Source organism: Phyllobates terribilis, unplaced genomic scaffold (assembly GCF_046119375.1).
Source record: "Phyllobates terribilis strain yellow unplaced genomic scaffold, ASM4611937v1 Scaffold_8__6_contigs__length_399053987, whole genome shotgun sequence".
Taxonomy (NCBI): domain Eukaryota; kingdom Metazoa; phylum Chordata; class Amphibia; order Anura; family Dendrobatidae; genus Phyllobates; species Phyllobates terribilis.
Window position 1 is genome coordinate 128,364,075 of NW_027362768.1, and position 24,615 is coordinate 128,388,689.

At 45.6% G+C, this 24,615-nt stretch overlaps 1 protein-coding gene across 1 annotated transcript in view; it reads left to right on the plus strand.

The window, feature by feature from the left end:
• Positions 1 to 10,056: 10,056 nt before the first annotated feature.
• XPR1 (xenotropic and polytropic retrovirus receptor 1) overlaps positions 10,057 to 24,615 on the plus strand; it is a 144,515-nt gene continuing 129,956 nt past the window's right edge. Inside the window, exon 1 of the mRNA XM_073643284.1 lies at positions 10,057 to 10,456. Within this exon, the coding sequence (XP_073499385.1) occupies positions 10,388 to 10,456 (69 nt within the window). The 5' untranslated portion in view covers positions 10,057 to 10,387. The remainder of the gene's footprint in view (positions 10,457 to 24,615) is intronic.

The window sequence follows — 24,615 nt, forward strand, 5'->3', positions numbered from 1 at the left end:
TGTTTTACAGGGAATTTGTCAGTAGGTTTTTGTTATGTAATCTGACAGCACCAAGAGGTAGGGACAAAGGCCCCATTTCCAGTGATGTGTCACTTAGTTTACTTGGAGCAGCAGTTATGATAGATTCACAGTTTTCTCTGCAGCAGATCTAGCAGAGCTCGGAATGCTGAGCCCTGCATGACCCCGCCAACACCACTGATTGGCAGCTTTCTGTGTACACTGTATGGTTACAGAAAGCTGCTAATCATTGTTGGGAGAGTGGTTGGACTAGGAGGCATGAGGCCAGTTGTCCTATAGTGATAATCTCCTGGTGATAAAATGCTGATTGTATTGAAATAACAGAATACAGACCAGTAAGGGACTTTATGTCACAATTCCTCCTATCAGTGTGTCTGGACGCAGTGAATGACGGTTCTGCCGTCCAATTTAGGACAGGGGCGTGCTGAGCTGTCAGTATGGTGACTGACAGCTCAGCTGTCCAATCAGATGCTGGGGCGTGCTGAGCTGTCAATCTCTTGAGTGACAGTTTAGCCGTCCAGTCAGGTCCAGGGTGTGTCGGGGCTTCATCCATGTGTCTCCTGCTCAGAGTAATTACCTGGCCATTTAGCCAGCTCTCTATTTATGATTGCTGCCAATTGTAGCTTTGCTCAAGAGGTACGTCTGTGCTCTGTGTCTGGTATTCTGATCTTTGCTCCTCGATCTAGGATTTGTCTTCACCATCCGTTTGCCTAGCCCTTTTGTCGTGATCCGCTACCTTCTTGGAATATTGACCTCGGACTGTCACCTGACTAAAACTTTGTCTCACCCCTCTATCTATGACGTACTCTCTTGGCTTTTGACCTCGAATCTCTTGACTACCCAGCCTCATGGCTTGTCCGTGAGTAGTGACTAGCGTCACACTCTACTCCTACTTCCTCCTGCTCTCAGATTACAGAGCAAGAACCCGGTGACAGATTCCATTTAATGCAGTCCAGCATATGTCTCTTACATACACTCTCTAAGGAACACTTAAAAGACAACTGTAACATTGAGTAAGGCTATGAGCACACAGAGGGTCCGCTCCAAAAAATGCACAAAAAACTGCTAAAAAAATGCTTTAAAGACTCTTAAACATTTCTATTGAAAATCAACTCGCTGTTCATACTTTCAGGACTTTTAGCCTTTTTTTTAATTAACTTCAGGTTTTTAAAAACACCAAACATTTAAAAGAAGAAACCTATCAATTCTTCAGGTGTTTTCCGCTATGAAGCTGATCCAAATTTTATAAACAGAAGTTAATGGGAAGGCAGCAAAAAAAAGCCACAAGAAAACATCTGGCATAATTTTGAGTGTTTTGTATGTGTTTTTGAGGCATTTTTGCCCTGCATGGACGGGAAGAATATTAAACTTTTCTGTTCCTTGATTTCACCATTGCATTTTATGTTACAGAAAAAGAGGGTAAGTTACTGGAGCCGCCCAGTTTTTATTCCAAAACTTCCTGTAAATAACTTTTTAATTGTGTGAAGTTTGAGTTTCAGGGGAAATTATGGCCTCAAGTGGGCATTATGGTGCCAGAGGAGCACTAGTATTTTCCACAATAAGTCTAGCAGATCTGAAATCGCTAATAATTACATCCAACAATAAAGGAGCTGGAACCGTCTCAGCAGTGGAATCCGTATAAATTGGATCGCAGTGCACGGACTGGCCGGCAGCTCTCCAGGCCTGAGCGTGACAGCTGCATAGAAATACATGAAGCTGTAAGGGTCGGGTAGGGAGAGCCGCCGGCCAGTCCATGCATTGTGTTCCGATCTCGGTCCGATTTATAAGGCTGTCTGACTGCCTTATAATGTCATTGTTCCAAAGACAATGGGAACATCTGCTTTTACATAGTTTTTTTTTTCTTCCATTGACATCTTCTATGTGAAAGAAGACGGTCTCTCTAGTGCCACCTATTAGAGATCGCTACCTTACATGTCACCGTCCAACTTTTCCATGAGCCTCATGTTGGTCATCACTTCTCGGCCTTTTGGCTAAGGTCAAGTGTAGTATCATTCGAAAAGGCGGCTTGGTCGGGGCTTCGATACAATGCACAATTGGTTTGGCGAGCTTGTTAGTAGTAGCTTGTTAGAGCCAGGTGGCTCATCTAGTCATCTGGTGGAACGCATGGCCCCCCGGGATCTACGCCATTGGGCCGAGTAACTTTGAAAGCCCAAGGTGCGAAATACCCCAGGAGTGGTCACCCTGGGTGCCTTAATTCGCTGGGCCTGGGAAACCCACAAATTTTGGCACGTTTTGCACTGCACTTCAAATTTTCTTACTTTTTAAGCACACACCCTTAATCCGGACCTTCTGGCAAGGACAGAGGAATTTTTACATTCCCAGTGGAAGGTCCTTCATTTTATTTCATTTTGTTCACTGTTTTGTGTGTTCACTTTACACGTGTGTCTGTCACTTGGATTTGTTGGATGCAGTTCCCTTATGGGTTCCCTCTGAAAAGTCTAGTGGAGGAGTGTGTGAGCATCAGGGAATTGTTTCGGGGGCCCTACTCCTGTTGGAGAGGGTATTAACAGACCAGCATCCAAGTGCACTTTTTATGCGGCATCTTTAGTCACTTTTTAAGTGCACTCGGGTGGAGAGCACGATCTCTGGCTTTCTATAAAAAAAAAATATATTGACCTATAGATACCTCCACTAGATGGTACTAGAGGGACAATAATTTTTCTTTTGGAGATCAATTTTGCATAACTTTTTTTTTCTCCCCAGGATGCATTGCCTGTCCTATTGACTCTATAGTCCAGCAGATGGTCTCCACAAGGAGAAACATTTTCCCCCCTTTAAGCTAATGATACATTTAAAAATCATGCTGTCCTATTTCTCTGAGTTTAGGAGTCCAGAGACTCATCACAATGCTGAGCATGGACCATTTGCCAACTTGGGCCCATTAACAAAATATGAATAAGGGAAACTCCAAACGTTCACATCTAACGAGTCTACTAGGAGCCCATTAGTCAGACGGAGGCAGAGGGAGAGAGAGGGAAAGAGAGAGAGGCTTTCTGTTCTGTTTGGCTGGTATATGTCCGTATAACACAAACACTGTATGGGAAGCATTGTAGACTACACCACTGAACCCCATGAAGTCCTATAAGAAACGTATACTGCACAGTATATGGCTTGTTACCATGTTGGGTGATGGATGCCACTGTACATCATCCGTTACATGCATATGTCGTGCATGCACAATTTATACTTCCCAACTATCACTGATCCACTGGGACATTACTGGATTTGGGGATCCGTCCCACTGTTCTGGGATGTTGGGAGCATCATACTTTGTTTGCGGTACTATGGGGGTGTGGCGCCCCTGCGGGTTCAGTCGCCACAGAGGTACTGCATCTCACCCAGAGGTGTAGCATCCCACTCTGAGGTAAGGATAGAGTGCTGCCCGGGACCCTAACACCTGCATCCAACACTACACTACTCCAGACCGGCAGGAGGGGCAAGATGCACTGCTGCGCTGCTGAGCCCTGTCCCTGGCAGGAGTGGGGGGAACCAAGAGAGGGGGAACCATGTACTGGGTGTGGGTGGAGGAAGAAGTTCAGGGGAGCACTTGAGAAGGAGGATATAAAAAGGGAAGCCATCTTGGGTGTGAGTTCAGTTCAGTCAGAGGAGGAGCAGGAGCTCTGCAGGAGCTCTGCTCATGAGGAAGAGAGAGACTGAAGAGAGGAGCGGAGCAGGGAGGAAGGCTCCAAGAAAGAAAGAGTGGATCCTAGGGGTACGGGAAGTGCTGGAGGCCACCCGTACGGCAGAATCTACCAGGAGTGGAAGGATCAGGCCGCAGAGGGGACCGGCCCCTAACTAGTTAGAATTGCAATATTCAGCTAGAAACCGGAGACTTCTGCACTTTCAGGGTGTAGTGGCTACAGCCGCAATTAATCGCCAAAAAGGTAACCGCACAGGATCCAGGGAACTCCAGGTTGCCCGCCAAGATCTGAGGTTACCGGCTTGGGACACTGTTTGCGAGGTGCAGGGCAGGAGGGTGAGAACCAGTGCAGGGAGACGACCAGGAGGGGCACACAGAAAGGTGTCCCGCTAAGTGCTCTTGAATTACCTGAGGGTTTGCTGAACCCCTCCCCGAGTAAACACCGGACGACGTGGGTGGTTATGAATGGCCGTTGTAACCAGGAGCAACGTGATAACCGTGAGTAAACCCTGAAGACTGCACCCCACTGTCTCTGTGAATTATTGCTGCGCCATCATCCCCTGCACCACACTGCACAGTAACATCTGCCTCTTCTAAAATCAGCACAGCAACGCCCTGGAGCTTAGCTCTACCTGTGGAGAGCTGAACCAACTCTTCTGCATTACCAACAGCTCCAGAGGATCTGCACCGCAGCGGCGGCCCCATATAGCCGCATACCACAGGTGGCGTCATGAACATTCATATAAAAACTATAATCCTTTCCTTTAAAACCCCTTTCATTGACCGCCCTCGGTCACAGACCGGGTCACCGCCACTGTGACATCTCCCCTAGCAACGACCGGCCCGGCTACCGAGTGCCCCACGGCTCAGGGGGGCGCGTCAGGGGCATTATACTCTGTATGGGGGAATGTACCATGGGGACATCATAATGAATGATTGGCACTGTGGGACATCATACTATGTAAGGAGCACTGTGGGGGCACCATGCTGTGTATGTGGCAGTGTGAGTGAATCATGCTGTTTGTGACAGCACCATATTGTGTGTAGTCATCATACTCTGTAAGAGGGAATGCACTATACGGGCATCATTCTGTATGTGAGGCATTGTGGGGGCATCATACTTTGTGGGAAGTACTGAGAGTGTATCATACTGTATGTGGGAAACTGTCAGGACATCAAAATGTGTGTGGGGGCATCATGCTGTGTGAGGGGCACTGTAGAGGCATCATAAGGTTTGTGGGTCACTATGAGGGCATCATACTATGTGTGGGGCACTATGGGGCATCATACTATGTGTGGGGCACTGTGGGGGCATCATACTATGTGTGGGGCACTGTGGGGGCATCATACTTTGTGTGGGGCACTATGGGGCATCATACTATGTGTGGGGCACTGTGGGAGCATCATACTATGTGTGGGGCACTGTGAGGGCGTCATACTATGTGTGGGGCACTGTAGGGGCGTCATACTATGTGTGGGGGCATCATACTGGGTGTGGGGCACTGTGGGGGCATCATACTAGGTGTGGGGCACCATACTATGTCGGGGGCACTGTGGGAGCGTCATACTATGTGTGGGGTACTGTGGGAGCGTCATACTATGTGTGGGGCACTGTGGGGGCATCATACTATGTGTGAGGCACTGTGAGAGCGTCATACTATGTGTGGGGCACTGTGGGGGCATCATACTATATGTGGGGCACTGTGGGGGAATCATACTAGGTGTGGGGCACTGTGGGGGCATCATACTATGTCTGGGGCACTGTGGGGGCATCATACTATGTGTGGGGCACTGTGGGGGCATCATACTAGGTGTGGGGCACTGTGGGGGCATCATACTATGTGTGGGGCACTGTGGGGGCATCATACTATGTGTGGGGCACTGTGAGGGCGTCATACTATGTGTGGGGCACTGTGGGGGCGTCATACTATGTGTGGGGGCATCATACTGGGTGTGGGGCACTGTGGGGGCATCATACTAGGTGTGGGGCACCATACTATGTGTGGGGCACTGTGGGAGCGTCATACTATGTGTGGGGTACTGTGGGAGCGTCATACTGTGTGTGGGCATCATACTATGTGTGGGGCACTGTGAGAACGTCATACTATGTGTGGGCACTGTGGGGGCATCATACTATATGTGGGGCACTGTGGGGGAATCATACTAGGTGTGGGGCACTGTGGGGGCACCATACTATGTGTGGGGCACTGTGGGGGCATCGTACTAGGTGTGGGGCACTGTGGGGGCATCATATGTCTGGGGCACTGTGGGGGCATTATACTATGTGTGGGGCACTGGGGGGGCATCATACTATGTGTGGTGCACTGTGGGGGCATCATACTAGCTGTGGGGCACTGGGGGGCATCATACTATGTGTGGGGCACTGTGGGGGCATCATACTATGTGTAGGGCACTGTGGGGGCATCATACTATGTGTGAGGCACTGTGAGAGCGTCATACTAGGTGTGGGGCACTGGGGGGCATCATACTATGTGTGGGGCACTGTGGGGGCATCATACTATGTGTAGGGCACTGTGGGGGCATCATACTATGTGTGGGGCACCATACTATGTGTGGGGCACTGTGGGAGCGTCATACTATGTGTGGGGTACTGTGGGAGCGTCATACTGTGTGTGGGCATCATACTATGTGTGGGGCACTGTGAGAACGTCATACTATGTGTGGGCACTGTGGGGGCATCATACTATATGTGGGGCACTGTGGGGGAATCATACTAGGTGTGGGGCACTGTGGGGGCACCATACTATGTGTGGGGCACTGTGGGGGCATCGTACTAGGTGTGGGGCACTGTGGGGGCATCATATGTCTGGGGCACTGTGGGGGCATTATACTATGTGTGGGGCACTGGGGGGGCATCATACTATGTGTGGTGCACTGTGGGGGCATCATACTAGCTGTGGGGCACTGGGGGGCATCATACTATGTGTGGGGCACTGTGGGGGCATCATACTATGTGTAGGGCACTGTGGGGGCATCATACTATGTGTGGGGCACTGGGGGGCATCATACTAGGTGTGGGGCACTGTGGGGGCATCATACTATGTGTAGGGCACTGTGGGGGCATCATACTATGTGTGGGGCATCATACTATGTGTGGGGTACTGTGGGGCATCATACTAGGTGTGGGGCACTGTGGGGGCATCATACTATGTCTGGGGCACTGTGGGGGCATCATACTATGTGTGGGGCACTGGGGGGGCATCATACTACTGTATGTGTGGCGCACTGTGAGGGCATCATACTAGGTGTGGGGCATCATACTAGGTGTGGGGCACTGTGGGGGCATCATACTATGTGTAGGCCACTGTGGGGGCATCATACTATGTGTGGGGCACTGGGGGGCATCATACTATGTGTGGCGCACTGTGAGGGCATCATACTAGGTGTGGGGCACCATACTATGTGTGGCGCACTGTGAGGACATCATACTAGGTGTGGGGCACTGGGGGGCATCATACTAGGTGTGGCGCACTGTGAGGGCATCATACTAGGTGTGGGGCACCATACTATGTGTGGCGCACTGTGAGGGCATCATACTAGGTGTGGGGCACTGGGGGGCATCATACTAGGTGTGGGGCACTGTGAGGGCATCATACTAGGTGTGGCGCACTGTGAGGGCATCATACTATGTGTGGGGCACTGGGGGGGCATCATACTACTGTATGTGTGGCGCACTGTGAGGGCATCATACTATGTGTGGGGCACTGGGGGGGCATCATACTACTGTATGTGTGGCGCACTGTGAGGGCATCATACTATGTGTGGGGCATAACACTACTGTATGTGTGGCGCACTGTGAGGGCATCATACTATGTGTGGGGCACTGGGGGGCATCATACTACTGTATGTGTGGCGCACTGTGAGGGCATCATACTAGGTGTGGGGCACTGGGGGGCATCATACTAGGTGTGGGGCACTGTGGGGGCATCATACTATGTGTAGGCCACTGTGGGGGCATCATACTATGTGTGGGGCACTGGGGGGCATCATACTATGTGTGGCGCACTGTGAGGGCATCATACTAGGTGTGGGGCACCATACTATGTGTGGCGCACTGTGAGGACATCATACTAGGTGTGGGGCACCATACTATGTGTGGCGCGCTGTGAGGGCATCATACTAGGTGTGGGGCACTGGGGGGCATCATACTAGGTGTGGGGCACTGTGAGGGCATCATACTAGGTGTGGGGCACCATACTATGTGTGGCGCACTGTGAGGACATCATACTAGGTGTGGGGCACTGGGGGGCATCATACTAGGTGTGGCGCACTGTGAGGGCATCATACTAGGTGTGGGGCACCATACTATGTGTGGCGCACTGTGAGGGCATCATACTAGGTGTGGGGCACTGGGGGGCATCATACTAGGTGTGGGGCACTGTGAGGGCATCATACTAGGTGTGGCGCACTGTGAGGGCATCATACTATGTGTGGGGCACTGGGGGGGCATCATACTACTGTATGTGTGGCGCACTGTGAGGGCATCATATTATGTGTGGGGCACTGGGGGGGCATCATACTACTGTATGTGTGGGGCACTGTGGGGGCATCATACTATGTGTGGGGCACTGGGGGGGCATCATACTACTGTATGTGTGGCGCACTGTGAGGGCATCATACTATGTGTGGGGCACTGGGGGGGCATCATACTACTGTATGTGTGGGGCACTGTGGGGGCATCATACTATGTGTGGGGCACTGGGGGGGCATCATACTACTGTATGTGTGGGGCACTGTGGGGGCATCATACTATGTGTGGGGCACTGGGGGGGCATCATACTACTGTATGTGTGGCGCACTGTGGGGGCATCATACTATGTGTGGCGCACTGTGAGGGCATCATACTATGTGTGGGGCACTGGGGGGCATCATACTACTGTATGTGTGGCGCACTGTGAGGGCATCATACTATGTGTGGGGCACTGGGGGGGCATCATACTACTGTATGTGTGGGGCACTGTGGGGGCATCATACTATGTGTGGTGCACTGTGAGGGCATCATACTATGTGTGGGGCACTGGGGGGCATCATACTACTGTATGTGTGGCGCACTGTGAGGGCATCATACTATGTGTGGGGCACTGGGGGGGCATCATACTACTGTATGTGTGGCGCACTGTGAGGGCATCATACTATGTGTGGCGCACTGTGAGGGCATCATACTATGTGTGGGGCACTGGGGGGCATCATACTACTGTATGTGTGGCGCACTGTGAGGGCATCATACTATGTGTGGGGCATCATACTACTGTATGTGTGGGGCACTGTGGGGGCATCATACTATGTGTGGCGCACTGTGAGGGCATCATACTATGTGTGGGGCACTGGGGGGCATCATACTACTGTATGTGTGGCGCACTGTGAGGGCATCATACTATGTGTGGGTCACTGGGGGGGCATCATACTACTGTATGTGTGGCGCACTGTGAGGGCATCATACTATGTGTGGGGCACTGGGGGGGCATCATACTATGTGTGGGGCACTGGGGGGGCATCATACTACTGTATGTGTGGCGCACTGTGGGGGCATCATACTATGTGTGGCGCACTGTGAGGGCATCATACTATGTGTGGGGCACTGGGGGGCATCATACTACTGTATGTGTGGCGCACTGTGAGGGCATCATACTATGTGTGGGGCACTGGGGGGGCATCATACTACTGTATGTGTGGGGCACTGTGGGGGCATCATACTACTGTATGTGTGGGGCACTGTGAGGGCATCATACTACTGTATGTGTGGGGCACTGTGGGGGCATCATACTAGGTGTGGGGCACTGGGGGGGCATCATACTACTGTATGTGTGGGGCACTGTGGGGGCATCATACTAGGTGTGGGGCACTGGGGGGTATTATACTATGGCTCTCACTCTATTTTTTCAAAGTTGTGTGGCCGCTATTAGGCCCCTTAAGTGGCCACGGGGCCTTTGAGCACCTGAGACCCAGGTGACATCCGCCCTCCACTTCTACTGCTACACAAGGGACTAAAGCTTGGGAACAGGCCATTTGTTATTGGCCACCGGTATCTGTGAGCTTGTCACCCCGTGTATAACAATGTGACGCCTCCCCACGCTGCGGTCACCGCTTACAGCTCATCAGGCTCTGAAGCTGCCTCCAACGTAGTTCAGGCTCTGAGCCACAAAAACAGGTTTCAAAACAAGGGGGCAGGGAGGACACGCCCACGTGAGTCGCAGCGAATGGTTATCATCTAGCCGGCGAAGAGGTGTGTCTCCAATATAAGCCCCGCCCTATGGAAATCTCTTTCATTCTGTTTAAAGCAATGCCGCATAATAAACCACGCCCACTTTGTCGCGCTTCCAGTCTATCGCTAGCAGAAGTGGTTTCCATGACGATGACGTTGTGTGGAGGTTGCAACTGCGCAGACGCAGTGGGAGTTTTGGCAAGATGGCGGCGGGGCCAGTGAGGAGGCAGAACTGGGAGATGCTGTGAAACAGCCAGAGGAGCGGACAGCGGCGTCACCGGCAGCAGGACCGCTACAGCACCGGACACCGCCGGCTCACAGGAAGCTTTCACCACACAACGTCACAGCCCGGGAGGCTACCGGACAGTGCGGGACACATGAGCCGGAGCAGTTCCCGGGAACCACCGGCGGCGGCTGCGGAAGAAGAAGAAACAGCCGGCGGTCCTTGAGGGCCGGGAGCGGGCCCCTGAGGGCCCAGGCTCAGGATGAAGTTCGCGGAGCATCTGTCCGCTCATATCACCCCGGAGTGGAGGAAGCAATACATCCAGTATGAGGTGTGTGTGTATATATATATATATGTATATATATATATATATATGTATAGTGGAGGGAGCAGTACATCCAGTATGAGGTGTGTGTATGTGTGTGTATATATATATATATATATATATATATATATGTATAGTGGAGGGAGCAGTACATCCAGTATGAGGTGTGTGTGTATATGTATATATATATATATATATATATATATATATATGTATATATATATATATATATATATATATATATATGTATGTATAGTGGAGGGAGCAGTACATCCAGTATGAGGTGTGTGTATATATATATATATATATATATATATATATGTATAGTGGAGGGAGCAGTACATCCAGTATGAGGTGTGTGTGTGTGTATATATGTATAGTGGAGGGAGCAGTACATCCAGTATGAGGTGTGTGTATATATATATATATATATATATGTATATGTGTGTATATATATATATATATATATATATATATATATATATATATGTATGTATGTATGTATGTATGTATAGTGGAGGGAGCAGTATATCCAGTATGAGGTGTGTGTGTGTGTATATATAATATATATATATATATATATATATATATATATATATATATGCGTATAGTGGAGGAAGCAGTATATCCTGTATGACGTGTGTGTATGTATATATATATATATATGTATAGTGGAGGGAGCAGTATATCCAGTATGAGGTGTATGTGTGTATATATATGTGTATAGTGGAGGGAGCAGTATATCCTGTATGAGGTGTGTGTATATATATATGTATAGTGGAGGAAGCAGTATATCCAGTATGAGGTGTGTGTATATATATATGTATAGTGGAGGGAGCAGTATATCCTGTATGAGGTGTGTGTATGTATATATATGTATAGTGGAGGGAGCAGTATATCCAGTATGAGGTGTGGAGACATGTAATGTATGTATTGTGTCTGTATATAGTGGAGGAAGCTGTGTGTGTGTGTGGCTATATAATATATGTATAGTGTAGGAAGCAGTACATCCAGTATGAGGTGCGGAGATGTGTGTGTATGTATGTGTGCATATTTATTTCAGGGGAGGTGTGTATGTATATACATATTTATATGGTATGTTGTGTACTGTGTGTATTTATGTACCATGCTGTATGCATATGTAATGTACAATACTATGTATATGTACATATAGCAGGGGATGCATATAGTATGTCATCCTCTGTGTGTGTATGTATATATACCTCAGGGAACTTGTGGCTGTATGTGTGCATATAGCTGGCCAAGTTATGTGTGTGTGTGTGTGTGTGTGTGTATATAATTTGTACCGTGCTCTACAATAATGTGTGTGTGTGTGTGTGTATATATATATATATATATATATATATATATATATATATATATATATACACACACACACATTATTCTCTGTACTGTGCTGAACTATAATGTGTGTCTTGTACTGCTGTGTATATTTTTCAGTACTGTGCTGTATGTTGTGTGTATGATATATGGCCATATCCTGTGCGATATTGTGTATATACATGATTTACTGTACCATGCAGTGTGTATATACTGTATTATGTGATTTATTGTATTGTCTGTATTTTATTTCTCCTATCTAACCTAATACTGTAAAGCTCCAGTGGAGCCACAACTCCCAGTGTGCTAGACATTGAGTCTTGTAGTTCTGCGGTGAAAACCATGAAGATTAGAAATGAGCTCACTGATCTGGATGTTCGGCGCCCTAAAAATCAATCTATGATTTATGTTTTTAAAGGTTTTGGTTGAATGTATCCTATCGGCAGGTGGATGGTGAAATGTGACTATTGTCCTCATCTCTTATATGACCGACATGATAATTGTCCAGGGCGCGGATTAAAAGGAGCCCAATTCTGAGAGTTGGTGCCTTATTGTACTGTAATAACATGAACCCAATTGTGGGAGGCGAGATTCCTTATAAAGTGTGTTACAGAAGATTGGTGACATGAATTTTCTCCGTATGGACTGACTATAGATCGTAGTATACTGTGCAGCATCTCGTGCACCTGTTGTTGGTGACTGTAATCTGCAGATCTGGCTGATACTTTGCCATCTGTGGATACAATTGCGGAGAGACTTTTCCATGCAGATCAATAAACAAATAGTAATTGTTATTCTCCCCGTCTTGCATGGGATAAAGGCTCAGGTTAGGGATCAGATTTATCTAGCTCGCGCTATTCTGACACTGCCCATCCGCTTTCTTCAAAAATGTGCCACTGTCCTCTGTATTAGTATTAAAATAAATCATTTGCTTACCTTAGTTTGCAACGTGCTGGAAAAATAGCTCATAGTAGAGGTGTAATGTAATTAAAGACAGTGAGAAGGACACGTTGAGATTAGGAGCAATCCGATTATCAAAGCACCTAATCGGCCAATGTAGGCAGGAGAGGTGTGACGGCTCGCTACCTGCGCCCTCCTGCCAGGGTCATCTGCTTTGTGCTTGCTCTGCTGAATCAGCGCTTTCCTAAAAGCCTCAGCCTAGAGAGCAGCGTGGCCCGTAAGCGGCCCTACAGGTTCTTAAATCAGGGTGTCTGGCCGCGTGTCGCACGTCAGAATGAAGATTTCAGTTATAGCTTTATAACCGTGAGCTGGAGAATTGACGGGAAACTCTGAGGTTGTTTTTGTATGACAGGTGCATACCTTACTGATGGCATGCTGCTGATCATACCTGACAAGTCACCTCTGATGAACTGTTGTATAAGTACTAGTAGAGTCATTTATTTATCTATTCAGTTATGTTATTCCCTAATATTTACTGATCAACCACATTGCTGCTTTTCCCAGTTCATTGGTGATTTGCACCTGGATACTGTGGTCACTGCCGGGTTATGTGATATTCACATGCCTGCTCACTCCCATAAATTAAAACCACAGCTGATTGGAAATAAAGCAAGTTGTAAAGTAAAAAAATAAAAAAGTTGAAACCGTACCATCATGCTGGACAAAACTCTCAGATTTGCCACTGCTCAAGCAAACACCATTGATCCCGATCAGGGCCCTCCATCCAACGTCTTCTCGGCTAATGCAAAAGTACAACTCCCAGCATGCTAAAGTTGCAGACTAATAGAAGATTACCATTGCTGTGAATCCTGGATTACTGATGTAAAGACAAACATTAGTATTATGGCTGCTAAATTGCCGTTGGATCAGCCATTTATCAGCCTATAGTACACATGTTACTGAAATGTCTGCTACTGGTTCATGTGAATGGAGTTTGCAGAAAACCCCCATGTAGATAAATGGAACAGAATTCCAGTCACAGAGAATAAAATAATTTAGTAATTTCAGTATATTGCGATGGCCTCTTATCACTGCAGAGACCGTCCGTCTCCGCTTTAGCTGAAAATGGATTTATATTTGTGATTATTGAGTTGTCGTCTAATTGGATGCTTTTCGGAAAAGCTGAGTATCAACCATTATGGCTGCTGTTGTATGTTCTGTAGGCTTTTGTAAACCAGACATGATGAATAATAAGAACGCTGAGCTGCCGTTCTGATTATGGGAAAGCTGGGTGGTGTTTCTATCATCCGTGTTGTATCGTTATGTAAATGATAAGTGCATTTGGTGGGTTAGTCTAAGTGAACAGGTTCCCAGCCCTTCATGTTGTTCACCTGGAATATTTGAAGAATCTTATGCTTCTGGCAGACATGGAGGAAAAGCATCAATTGGAGCCATTTGTTTGTATATTGCCCATCAGGGAGTAGGCAGGGGCACATGGTAGAGATTGTGAATCCTTATGGGATTTGCTTGTGCCTGACACCGTATCTCTGCATTTAATGTGTTATGTACTCAAGTCTATACCAAAGGTTACAGCAAGAGGAACAGAAAGTGTGCAAAGGACTGCTCAGTCTCTGCTGCTTTCTAAATATTTACATACACAAACAAGGGGATTATCTAGTACAATGGTCTCCACTCTGTGGCCCTTTGCTGTTGTGAAACTACAACTCCCATCGTCCTGTTTGCAGTTTTGCATTAGGTAGAAATCCCCAGGTTGGAGACTACTATCTAGTGACCTGGACAGACATCACATGTGATGGGACATACAGAGTGTATGTGCTGATTTTTTGCTAGTTCTCATGTAATCCTTAGACATACGTGCTCCTCATTAATGCAGTAGCCAGATGCGAGCGCGTGCCATAGTTACCAGTGAATGGGACTGGGCCGGTTTCTTTGTGCACAGACAATGCCGTTTCCTTTCTTTTGGGATGTAATGATGTCTCATCCGAAAACTAGGCTGAATAATGAGAATTGTTGGGCTCAGCGCTACCAAAATGCAATCACTTGGAAAAATGTAGTTATTAGGGAAATTTCTCAGTCCTTCGCCTTTTATTGTTCGCCGTTATATTCTGTTACTGAGCACATTGTATGGACTGTTTGGCGATTGTAAGCAGACGGCATATACAGAATGATCATTTTTATCTACAAAAGTCTACATTGCATCTTCTCTGTTAGCAAAAGTCATTACAATTATGTCCAGTTTAGTAATTATGATGAATCAATTCCCTAAATAGCTAAGTTTGTGTCTGCTGAAGACTGTGCAAGCGATGGAAATAAATATTTCAAGTAAGTGAAGCCTAGTTATAGACCATTTAGATCTTGTGTGTTCTGGCCTGGCCAATGCACCTTGAAATTTGCTAATTGTGCCTTCCTTCTGCAAAATGAATGTACATTCCTAAAGGACCTATGAAGTCCCTCTAGTGACCTGGGCTGTGCTCATTTTGGGAGGACTTTGAGTGGGTAGAAATGTACATATATTAGAGAAACTAGGAAGCAAAAACAGCGCAATAGGGTCTTATCCAGGAGAAATAAAGACGTTTAAAAAGGTTATGCTAACCTGATTTAGTTGTGTGTATATATACGACCAATAGATCGAGCTGCTGCAGGTCCAATAGGTCATCACACCGAAGAAACACCTGTAGGAAAGGAAGATTTGTGGATGATCCACGCTGCCGGTGAACAATGTAATAGATCCAAGTGGACACGTTTTGAAGTACTTCAGACTTCATCAGGTTTTTAGTCCTGATGAAGAAGTCTATAGTACTTTGAAACACGTCAACTAAATAAAGAAACCGCCATTACCATTTGTCTGGACTTGGATCTATTACATTGTTCACCAGCAGCATGGATCATCCACAAATCTTCCTTGCCTGTAGAAATGTACCAAATCAGACTTCAGCTTTAAAATAATTATGTACAACCCGTTATTAATATTGGTGAATTTATTAATTTTCATAGAATTTTAGAAGTGTTGATATAATTTTATGTTCCATCAATCTAAGGCCCCTATTCAAAAAAAAATGTAATAGTGATGTTGCCATTTTTACTGCAGTAAATTTATTACTAATGATTGGCCATTTATGAAGGAGTCAGTATCGGAGATGGAGTCAGGACCTTGCCTTACTGACTCCACAGACCACTGGTGGAGCAGGCCCTTCTTTAGGCCAGAGTCATACGACCGCTTTCCCTCCATCTGAATAAAACTGTCCCATTATGCTGATCAGACTCTTATTAAAGTGGGATCCGATTTTCTTCGAGGTAGAGAGAGAAAAAAATATTTCTCCTCCCTCTCCATTATGTCAGTCCATGTGCGGTCCGATTCTATTCACAGACTCATAGACTTGAATGGCTGAGTGTTATCTGTCAAAACAACAGATAGCAGTTGTCTGGTTAAAACGGCCATGTGCACGAAGCCTTAGTCGAACTTGATGCCCTTTTAGTTTCAGATCTGTTCCCTTCCCAGGTATTTTTGCCCCCTAATAGCTTACTAGTATTAGATTTCTTGTTGTTTTTTTTGCTGGTGATGTTATCTGAAATGTTGGCTGCTTCACCACCCCCATAGGAATTAGTTAGAAAATACCAAAGCAGTTGACATACAGTATATTAATAATAAAGAAACGCCATCAGAGAGAAGAGTAGATGACGGGTTATGCTCTTCTGCTATCATAGTCTAGAGTGAGATTTACAAGATCTGTGTATAAGTTGCTATACCTGATTAGCGGGGAGGTATAGATGTTGTGTGATGATTATTGTGAGTCATTCAGTGTCCTCCAGTATAATGCGCCTGTGACTGAGCTGATACAGCGGAGGACGGCCGTCCCAGGCCTGTTTATATCCCTGTATGTGGCTGGAGATAATGTCCTGATGCTGGGAGAGATATGCAGAACATGATCCCTGGTGCGGGATGACGACATCATGTGAACTCTTCTCTAAATATTTCTTTATTATTCCCTTGGGATTATTTCAACAGTAAATATTTTACTTCCTAAAGGGATGACCCAATGAGAAATACGTAAACTATGTAACCTTTTTAATTCAACAGAGCTGCATAAATGGCCGTGTCCCCTCCAGACTGCTCGATTCTTCATCATAGCTGTCATGTTTGGTTAATGAGATCTATGTCTGAGGAATAGGGAGCAGCGTGTACAGCTCAGCATTCAGCATTGTGGGTTAACGCTGCATCTTCCCCATCTAGGACCCATTAATGCAATCAAACCATCAGTGGGGGCAGGGATAAAAATCCAGCTTCTCCCAGTCTCCTGGCACAGTAATGAGTGGTGATTTTCATGACAGTGTGACATGCCTGAATCTGCCTGTGCTTATCCAGAACGCTGCTCTGCATCTACGCACTCGTGTCCCATTTATTTAGTAACGGCCTCACTGTTCCTTATTGTTTCTTGTTCATTGTTTTATCCTCTAATTTAAGGTTTAATGAACAGATATATGACATATGCATTGTCTCGAGTTGGACTGTATTCAGAAAGGTGCGGCTTTAATGGCTATATTGAATTATTGGGTACTTCATTTTAATTGCTGGGAAGTTGCCAGAAGTTTAGTGTTTGCCGATGCGCTCTTGGCTTAATGCTGTGCTCACAGGGAGTGTCAGGCCTTTGTTGCTCTCATAGACTGTGAAGGCCATTTGACCACATTATATTTTTCTTTTCTTCAAGGTTACGTTTTATATTCTGTGCCTTTATGGACTGCAAGTGCTTATTAAGGGGAAAACCTAAATTAATATTTGTATTTTCTCTTTTTAGCTTTTACAATAGTCTTTAACGCAAACTAATTTTATGTCAGTTTCATCAAAAATATTAAATCTTGTAGAAAAAAAATTAAGAAAAGAATTTGTTTTGCCGTTTTGTGCACTCTGGTCATCAATGAGTTGTACCTCTGATCAGTCACTACTGCTCCTAAGGGCTCGTACAGACGTCATAGATTCTCTCATCCGAGAGAATTGGGCCGATTATGGAAATTACACTTTGATCACACTCTATGATCATAGTGCGATCTGATTCTCTCAGGACGAGGAGAAGATGGAGAAAAAAAAATGTCTTCATCTTCTCCATTCTGTCAGTTTGCGGAAATCAAACTTCACTCGGATGACATCCGAGTGCAGTCCGATACTTTCTACGGACTCTTGACTTGCACGGTCCAATGGACTAACATTTGTCTGAGTGTGATCCGATGTTTTGTTAGATCACATTCGTACCGAAAATATGGCCATGTGCACAAGCCTTAGGCTGGAATCACACTCGCGTATAGCATCGGATGCAAAATGCTAATGACACTCAGCTCCTTCTCTGCTGCGAGCGGGAGCCGAGTGTCAGTGCTCTGATCCTCTCATGAGAAAAGCGCAGCACAGGTGCGGAGGAGGCGGATAAAGTAATTTCTCCATCTCCTCCATTGCCTGTCTCGCCGTATATCGGACTGCACTGGGATGACATCCGAGTGCAGTCCAATGTTTCACACGCACCCATAGACTTGTACGGGTGCGAGTGAGCCGATTCTCGCTGCCAATCACCGCATGCTGCGATTGTATGCACTGCCCCATAGTATAACACTAGTCCGAATGCTATACGGTGTTTTATCGCATGGCACTCGGCCGTGTTACACGCTCGTGTTATCCTGGCCTTAAGTGAAGACTATTCAAAGAGTGAATACTGCAGATGTTGCCCGTTGAATGTAATGTTGAGGGGGGGATTGCTGGAATACTCCATCCATTTTGCAAGGTGGTTTGTAAAGACATTGGCTGATTATTTGGTTGAAAACTGTGTTAATGATATACTGCAAAAAGGACTAAACACATTAAAAATCTAGCCGATCTTGGCTAATCTTAGTTTTAAAAATGAACATCACCAACCAGTGTCTGTAAAGATGATAGTTATGTTGGGTTTTTTTTTTTAGACCACCATTGGCTGAAACCATGTGTGTATGAAACTTTTATTGGATTACTCCTATAACTTTCTAATCGGTGGCAGTTTGTCCTCCTTTGATAAGACTGAAGGGGATGGAGCCCTGATTTCATGCTGCACTTCCTTCAGTTTGTCACTTCATAGCTGTGTCTTAGCCACCCGCCCTACAAGGACCTGCAACCGCAGCCTCATTCAAGCATGTATTTCTTTTCCACATTTCTTTTTAAAATATATACCTGATATTGTCAATTAGAGGAGCACCAAACCGAAAATACATGTGTTCAGTATTCCAGCTTTGCAATTAGAGCTGTGAAAAATGTAAACTTGTTTTCTTTGTGTACCAAATGATCAGCCATGCTCTGTTCTCTCCTCACTGTCCAGTGTCAGGTTATAAGGCCTCCTTCACATGTCATTATATTTCCGGTACCGGTGCCATCAGTGTCCGTGTGTACAATCCGTGTGACACGTACTGAAATAGAATGCAGAAGAGAAATGACAGATGCTAATGTGCAAAGATAGAGAGAGATATCCGTGAGACATATAATTGATGCTTTGTGTGTGTAGATTACTGTACTTGCATTTAACTAATAAATGAAGAAAACGACTTGGGCTCCCCCTTATTTTTGATCACATGCCAAGGTAAAGCAGACAGCGGGGGACTGATTATCAGGCTGGGGAGGTCCATGGTTTTTAAGCCCTTCCCAGGCTGCAAAATACAATTCAGTAACCACCCCAGAATTGGTGCATTCATTAGCTTTAAATGAGACACGCTTTATTTCTCTATATATCGCCATCATATTCCACAGCGCTTTACAGACATTATCCTATGTTAGTAAAGCAATCTGTGCGAGAGAACCCCTGTGCAGGGTATGGACGGTGTGATCACATCCTTAGTGCCGCTTCATGCTCTCGAAAGGAGAAAATATATGCAAATGTGATTGAGGCCTTATGCATTGTTTGTCAATATCATTACTAATTAAAGGATGCTCTATTTTTTTAGGTAATAAGTATTTTTTTAAAGTTGTGGGTATTGTCCCTTGATTGTAATTTCGATGCTCTGTTACCATAGAGCCAAGGTCGTCATATTTGTAGGAGAGTGCTGTACATTGTATGTTTCTGCCCATACAAAGCCAAATTCTGCCACTTGACCTTGAGGCCAAGGATGAACATCTGATTGAGCAGCCAGAGGTGTGTGGCCATCCCTGTAAGGCCAGATCCACAGCGAAACATTGTTATTTGCGATGTGATGGAAAGGGTGTTCTTGTGCTTGTGAGGAGCTGCATTGCAGTACTGCATGTAAGCGCCATACATGTGCACGGCCACTCCTAGAGACTGCTGCTGATGGAAAGAACGACTTACAAGATCTAAATCCAGATGTAAACGTGACCCTATAGCAGATACAGATTAGTCGGCTGAACCTGTTGATTTTTTTTGAAGATTTGTCTATGTTCTTTGTTCCCCATGAGAGATCAGCAGCTGTCATACGTGTCTGGCAATAGCTGACTCCCTTACACCTCTGAATAAACATACAGTTTGGTCAACTTTTAGGTGGTATTGCACACTGGATGAATGTTAACTGGACCCTGGATCTAAATGTATAGAGGTGTCCCAACAGCAGATGTTTGTGGAAAGATTATTTCAATATGGCTCATTGTTTGCTATTGAGGGAGATAAGTTTCCTCCCCTTTCCTCATTGAGAGCATGTATGCATGTTTAACCGAGCTATGAGCATGGTTGGTGTTGTAAGGGATAGTTTCTTCACAGGTCGGTAATTTTTGTTTTTCATGGATTTATACAAGCATTTTGCGTTTGTTTTTTTAATAGTGAGGGTAAGGGTTCACTCACATCTGCGTAGATAAAGTAGCTGAAATTCTCAGCCAGAAAAGTTGGAGAGTGTCAGGCGAGTATCATGTATTTCTTTTTTCCTCATCCATATGACATGCGTATGCATTGCGTCTTTAACATCAGCTTTTACATACAGTAATTCTGTCATTTCAAGCTAGTTTTCTAACTAATAAAACAATCTTATGTTATGTACAGATATAGATAGATGATAGTAATAAATATGTCGGTGAGATATATAATTAGTGCAATGAATGTGTAATTTACTATACATGTATTTACCTAATAAAGAATTAAAATAACGGTTGTGGTGTCCCCCTTAATTTTCTTAATCAGCTGAGGGAAAGCAGACAGATGGGGGGCTGTTGTTTATAGTCTGGGAAGGGAGAAATACCAATAGAGCTTCCCAGGCTATTAATATCAGCTCACAGCTATCTACTTAAACTTTACTGGTTATTAACAAGGGGTGACCCCCCAAAAATGATGTCTTTTCCCTCCTATTTTTAATAAGCAAAGGCCAGGCAGACAGCTGTGGGCTGATATTAATTGCCATGGAAGGGTCCATGGATATTGGCCCCCTCCCAGACTAATAACATTAGCCCTCAGCTGCCCCAGAAATGGCGCATCCATTAGATGTGCCAGTTCTGGCACTTAACCTCCACTCTTCCCACTTGCCGTGATACGGTGGCAAGTGGGGTAATAGAATTAGGGTTGATGTCAGCTTTCTTATTACCCCCTTCCCAGACTATAAACAACAACCCCCATCTGTCGGCTTTCCCTCAGCTGGTTAAGAAAATTAAGGGGGACCCCACGCCATTTTTTTCTTTATCCTATTCTGACGGTTTGGACTGTGAAGTTACTGTACTCAAATGATGAAATGTCAGGTTTCCTATGAGATGGGTTCATAAAAATCGCACAGTTCATTCATGGTCCATGTGCCATGCTATTTATTTATTTATTTTTTTTCCCCCTCCATTAATTTGCATTAGTGAGTCTCAGCCGTTTTATGCGGCCACACACAGCATGCTGCAAATTTTTCGTCACCCCAATTCCAGCTGAAGAAAAACTCGCAGATGAACACCTAATGCCTAATTGAATAACATTGTAGCGAGTGCAATGCGAGTTTTTTTCACATTGCACTCGCCGAGTAAGCGAACCCTAATGCTGTGGCTCAGTGGTTAGCATTGTTGCTTTAAATTTCACCAAAAACAACACCTGCAAGGAGTTTGTATGTTCTCCCCGTGTTTTTGTGGGTTTTCTCCCACACACCAAAGACCTACTGAGAGGGAACTTTGTAAAGTTTGTGAACTCCAGTGGGGACAGTGATGCTGATGTCTTTAGAGTGCTGTGGGGTTAATGCTGCTGTATAAGCAAGTAAATAAAATGCATGACAATATTCCCACTTAGGACTTGTGGCTTTTAGGGGGAAAAAATACTAGGAACCCAAGGATAGCACTGTTTATAGTGCAATTAATATTTTGACTATACTATTATATTGACTATACTATTGACATATTGACTATTGATATACACTGCTCAAAAAAATAAAGGGAGCACTCAAATAACACATCCTAGTTCTGAATGAATGAAATATTCTCATTGAATACTTTGTTCTGTACAAAGTTGAATGTACTGACAACAAAATCACACAAAAATCATCAATGGAAATCAAATTTATTAACCAATGGAGGCCTGGATTTGGAGTCACCCCCAAAATAAAAGTGGAAAAACACACTACAGGCTGATCCAACTTTGATGTAATATCCTTAAAACAAGTCAAAATGAGGCTCAGTATTTTGTGTGGCCTCCACGTGCCTGTATGACCTCCCTACAACGCCTGGGCATGCTCCTGATGAGGTTGCGGATGGTCTCCTGTGGGATCTCCTCCCAGACCTGGACTAAAGCATCCGCCAACTCCTGGACAGTCTGTGGTGCAACGTTGGTGGATGGAGCGAGACATGATGTCCCAGGTGTGCTCAATCGGATTCAGGTCTGGGGAACGGGCGGGCCAGTCCATAGCTTCAATGCCTTCATCTTGTTCATCTTGCAGGAACAGCTGGCACACTCCAGCCACATGAGGTCTGGCATTGTCCTGCAGGAGGAACCCAGGGCCAACCGCACCAGCATATGGTCTCACAAGGGGTCTGAGGATCTCATCTCGGTACCTAATGGCAGTCAGGCTACCTCTGGCGAGCACATGGAGGGCTGTGCGGCCTTCCAAAGGTATGCCACCCCACACCATTACTGACCCACTGCCAAACTGGTCATGCTGAAGGATGTTGCAGGCAGTAGATCGTTCTCCACGGCGTCTCCAGACTCTGTCACGTCTGTCACATGTGCTCAGTGTGAACCTGCTTTCATCTGTGAAGAGCACAGGGCGCCAGTGGCAACTTTGCCAATCCTGGTGTTCTGTGGCAAATGCCAAGCGTCCTGCGCGGTGTTGGGCTGTGAGCACAATCCCTATCTGTGGACGTCGGGCCCTCATACCACCCTCATGGAGTCGGTTTCTAACAGTTTGTGCAGACACATGCACATTTGTGGTCAGCTGGAGGTAATTTTGCAGGGCTCTGGCAGTGCTCCTCCTGTTCCTCCTTGCACAAAGGAGGAGGTAACGGTCCTACTGCTGGGTTGTTGCCCTCCTATGGCTCCCTCCACATCTCCTGGTGTACTGGCCTGTCTCCTGGTAGCGCCTCCAGCCTCTGGACACTACGCTGACAGACACAGCAAACCTTCTTGCCACAGGTCGCACTGATGTGCCATCCTGGATGAACTGTACTACCTGAGCAACTTCTGTGGGTTGTACTGTAGACACCACCTCATGCTACTGTACCTCTAGGGGTGAGAGCAATGGCAGAATGGAAAAGTGACCAAAACAACAGCCAAAAAGGATGAGAACAGAGAAATGGTCTGTGGTCACCACCTGCAAAACCGCTCCTTTATAGGGGGTATCTTGCTAATTGTCGATCATTTCTACCAGTTGTCTGTTCCATTTGCACAACAGCAGGAGAAATTGATTCACAATCAGTGTTGCTTCATAACTGGACAGGTAGACTTCACAGAAGTGTTATTGACTTGGAGTTACATTGTGTTGTTAAGTGTTCCCTTTATTTTTTTGAGCAGTGTACTATTGACTCATAGACATTATCTGCTTACGTTTTTTTTTCTTTTTGCAATAAAAAAATCCTGAAAAAATGGCCCAAAAATATAAGTTGTCCCCCAGTGCATGTTTATGGGAGCGTCAGCCATCAGACCACAGTGGTGACATGCTGGCAGCAACAAGACCAACATTGAAAATTTGCCTAATATGTTGCAATGATTGGACAATGAACAATGTAGCAGGAGTTGCTGACTATTGTGTGGTCTATTGTATAATGTTGAGAGGTGTAGGTAGTTTAGGATTTTGGACTTCCTAGTAATTGGCACATTAGTCTGAACTGGGCACAGTCACTGAAATATTTTAATTTTGCATGGATCTCACGGTTGTCTTTAGCATTGTGATATTTCACTTACAAGCAGTTGTTTTTATATCATCAATGTACAGTGTTTAATATCACAGCTGTATTATGACACCCACTATTTATCCTGTCTATAGCATGAATCATGCATAGAATAGTACACCAGGGTCTGAATTTTGGGCCCATCTAGTTAGGTGAAATATATGGGGAAGGGGCTGCACCAAATAAAAAAAAAAACGAATTAGAGAAGTGATTGACATGCCAAGACAAAGGTCTAGCAGGAAGATACATTAAACAATTGATCCGAGAAGCCAGCGATGATATTCTGTGAAAGGCGGCTTATTGATCAGAGGTGATGGTAGTAAATCCCATCTATGGCTTTGTTTGTGAGGGAAATTATCATATAGTAACCTGCTCGCAAGAGATGTCTATCCATGTGTGGGGAGCGACCTGCTCAATACATCACCATCAAGTCCTACAGTATATCTGCCGATACGGAAAGTAACCCCAGTGTCATGGAGTAAATGCAAAAGAGTTACTATAGCCTATAGTCTGGCACAGTGGTGATGTGATTCTCCCAGTATTTTTCTCAGCAGTGGGAGCCAAAACCAGGTGAGGAACAATCAGAGAAAAGGTGTAATAGAAACAAGTCACCAAT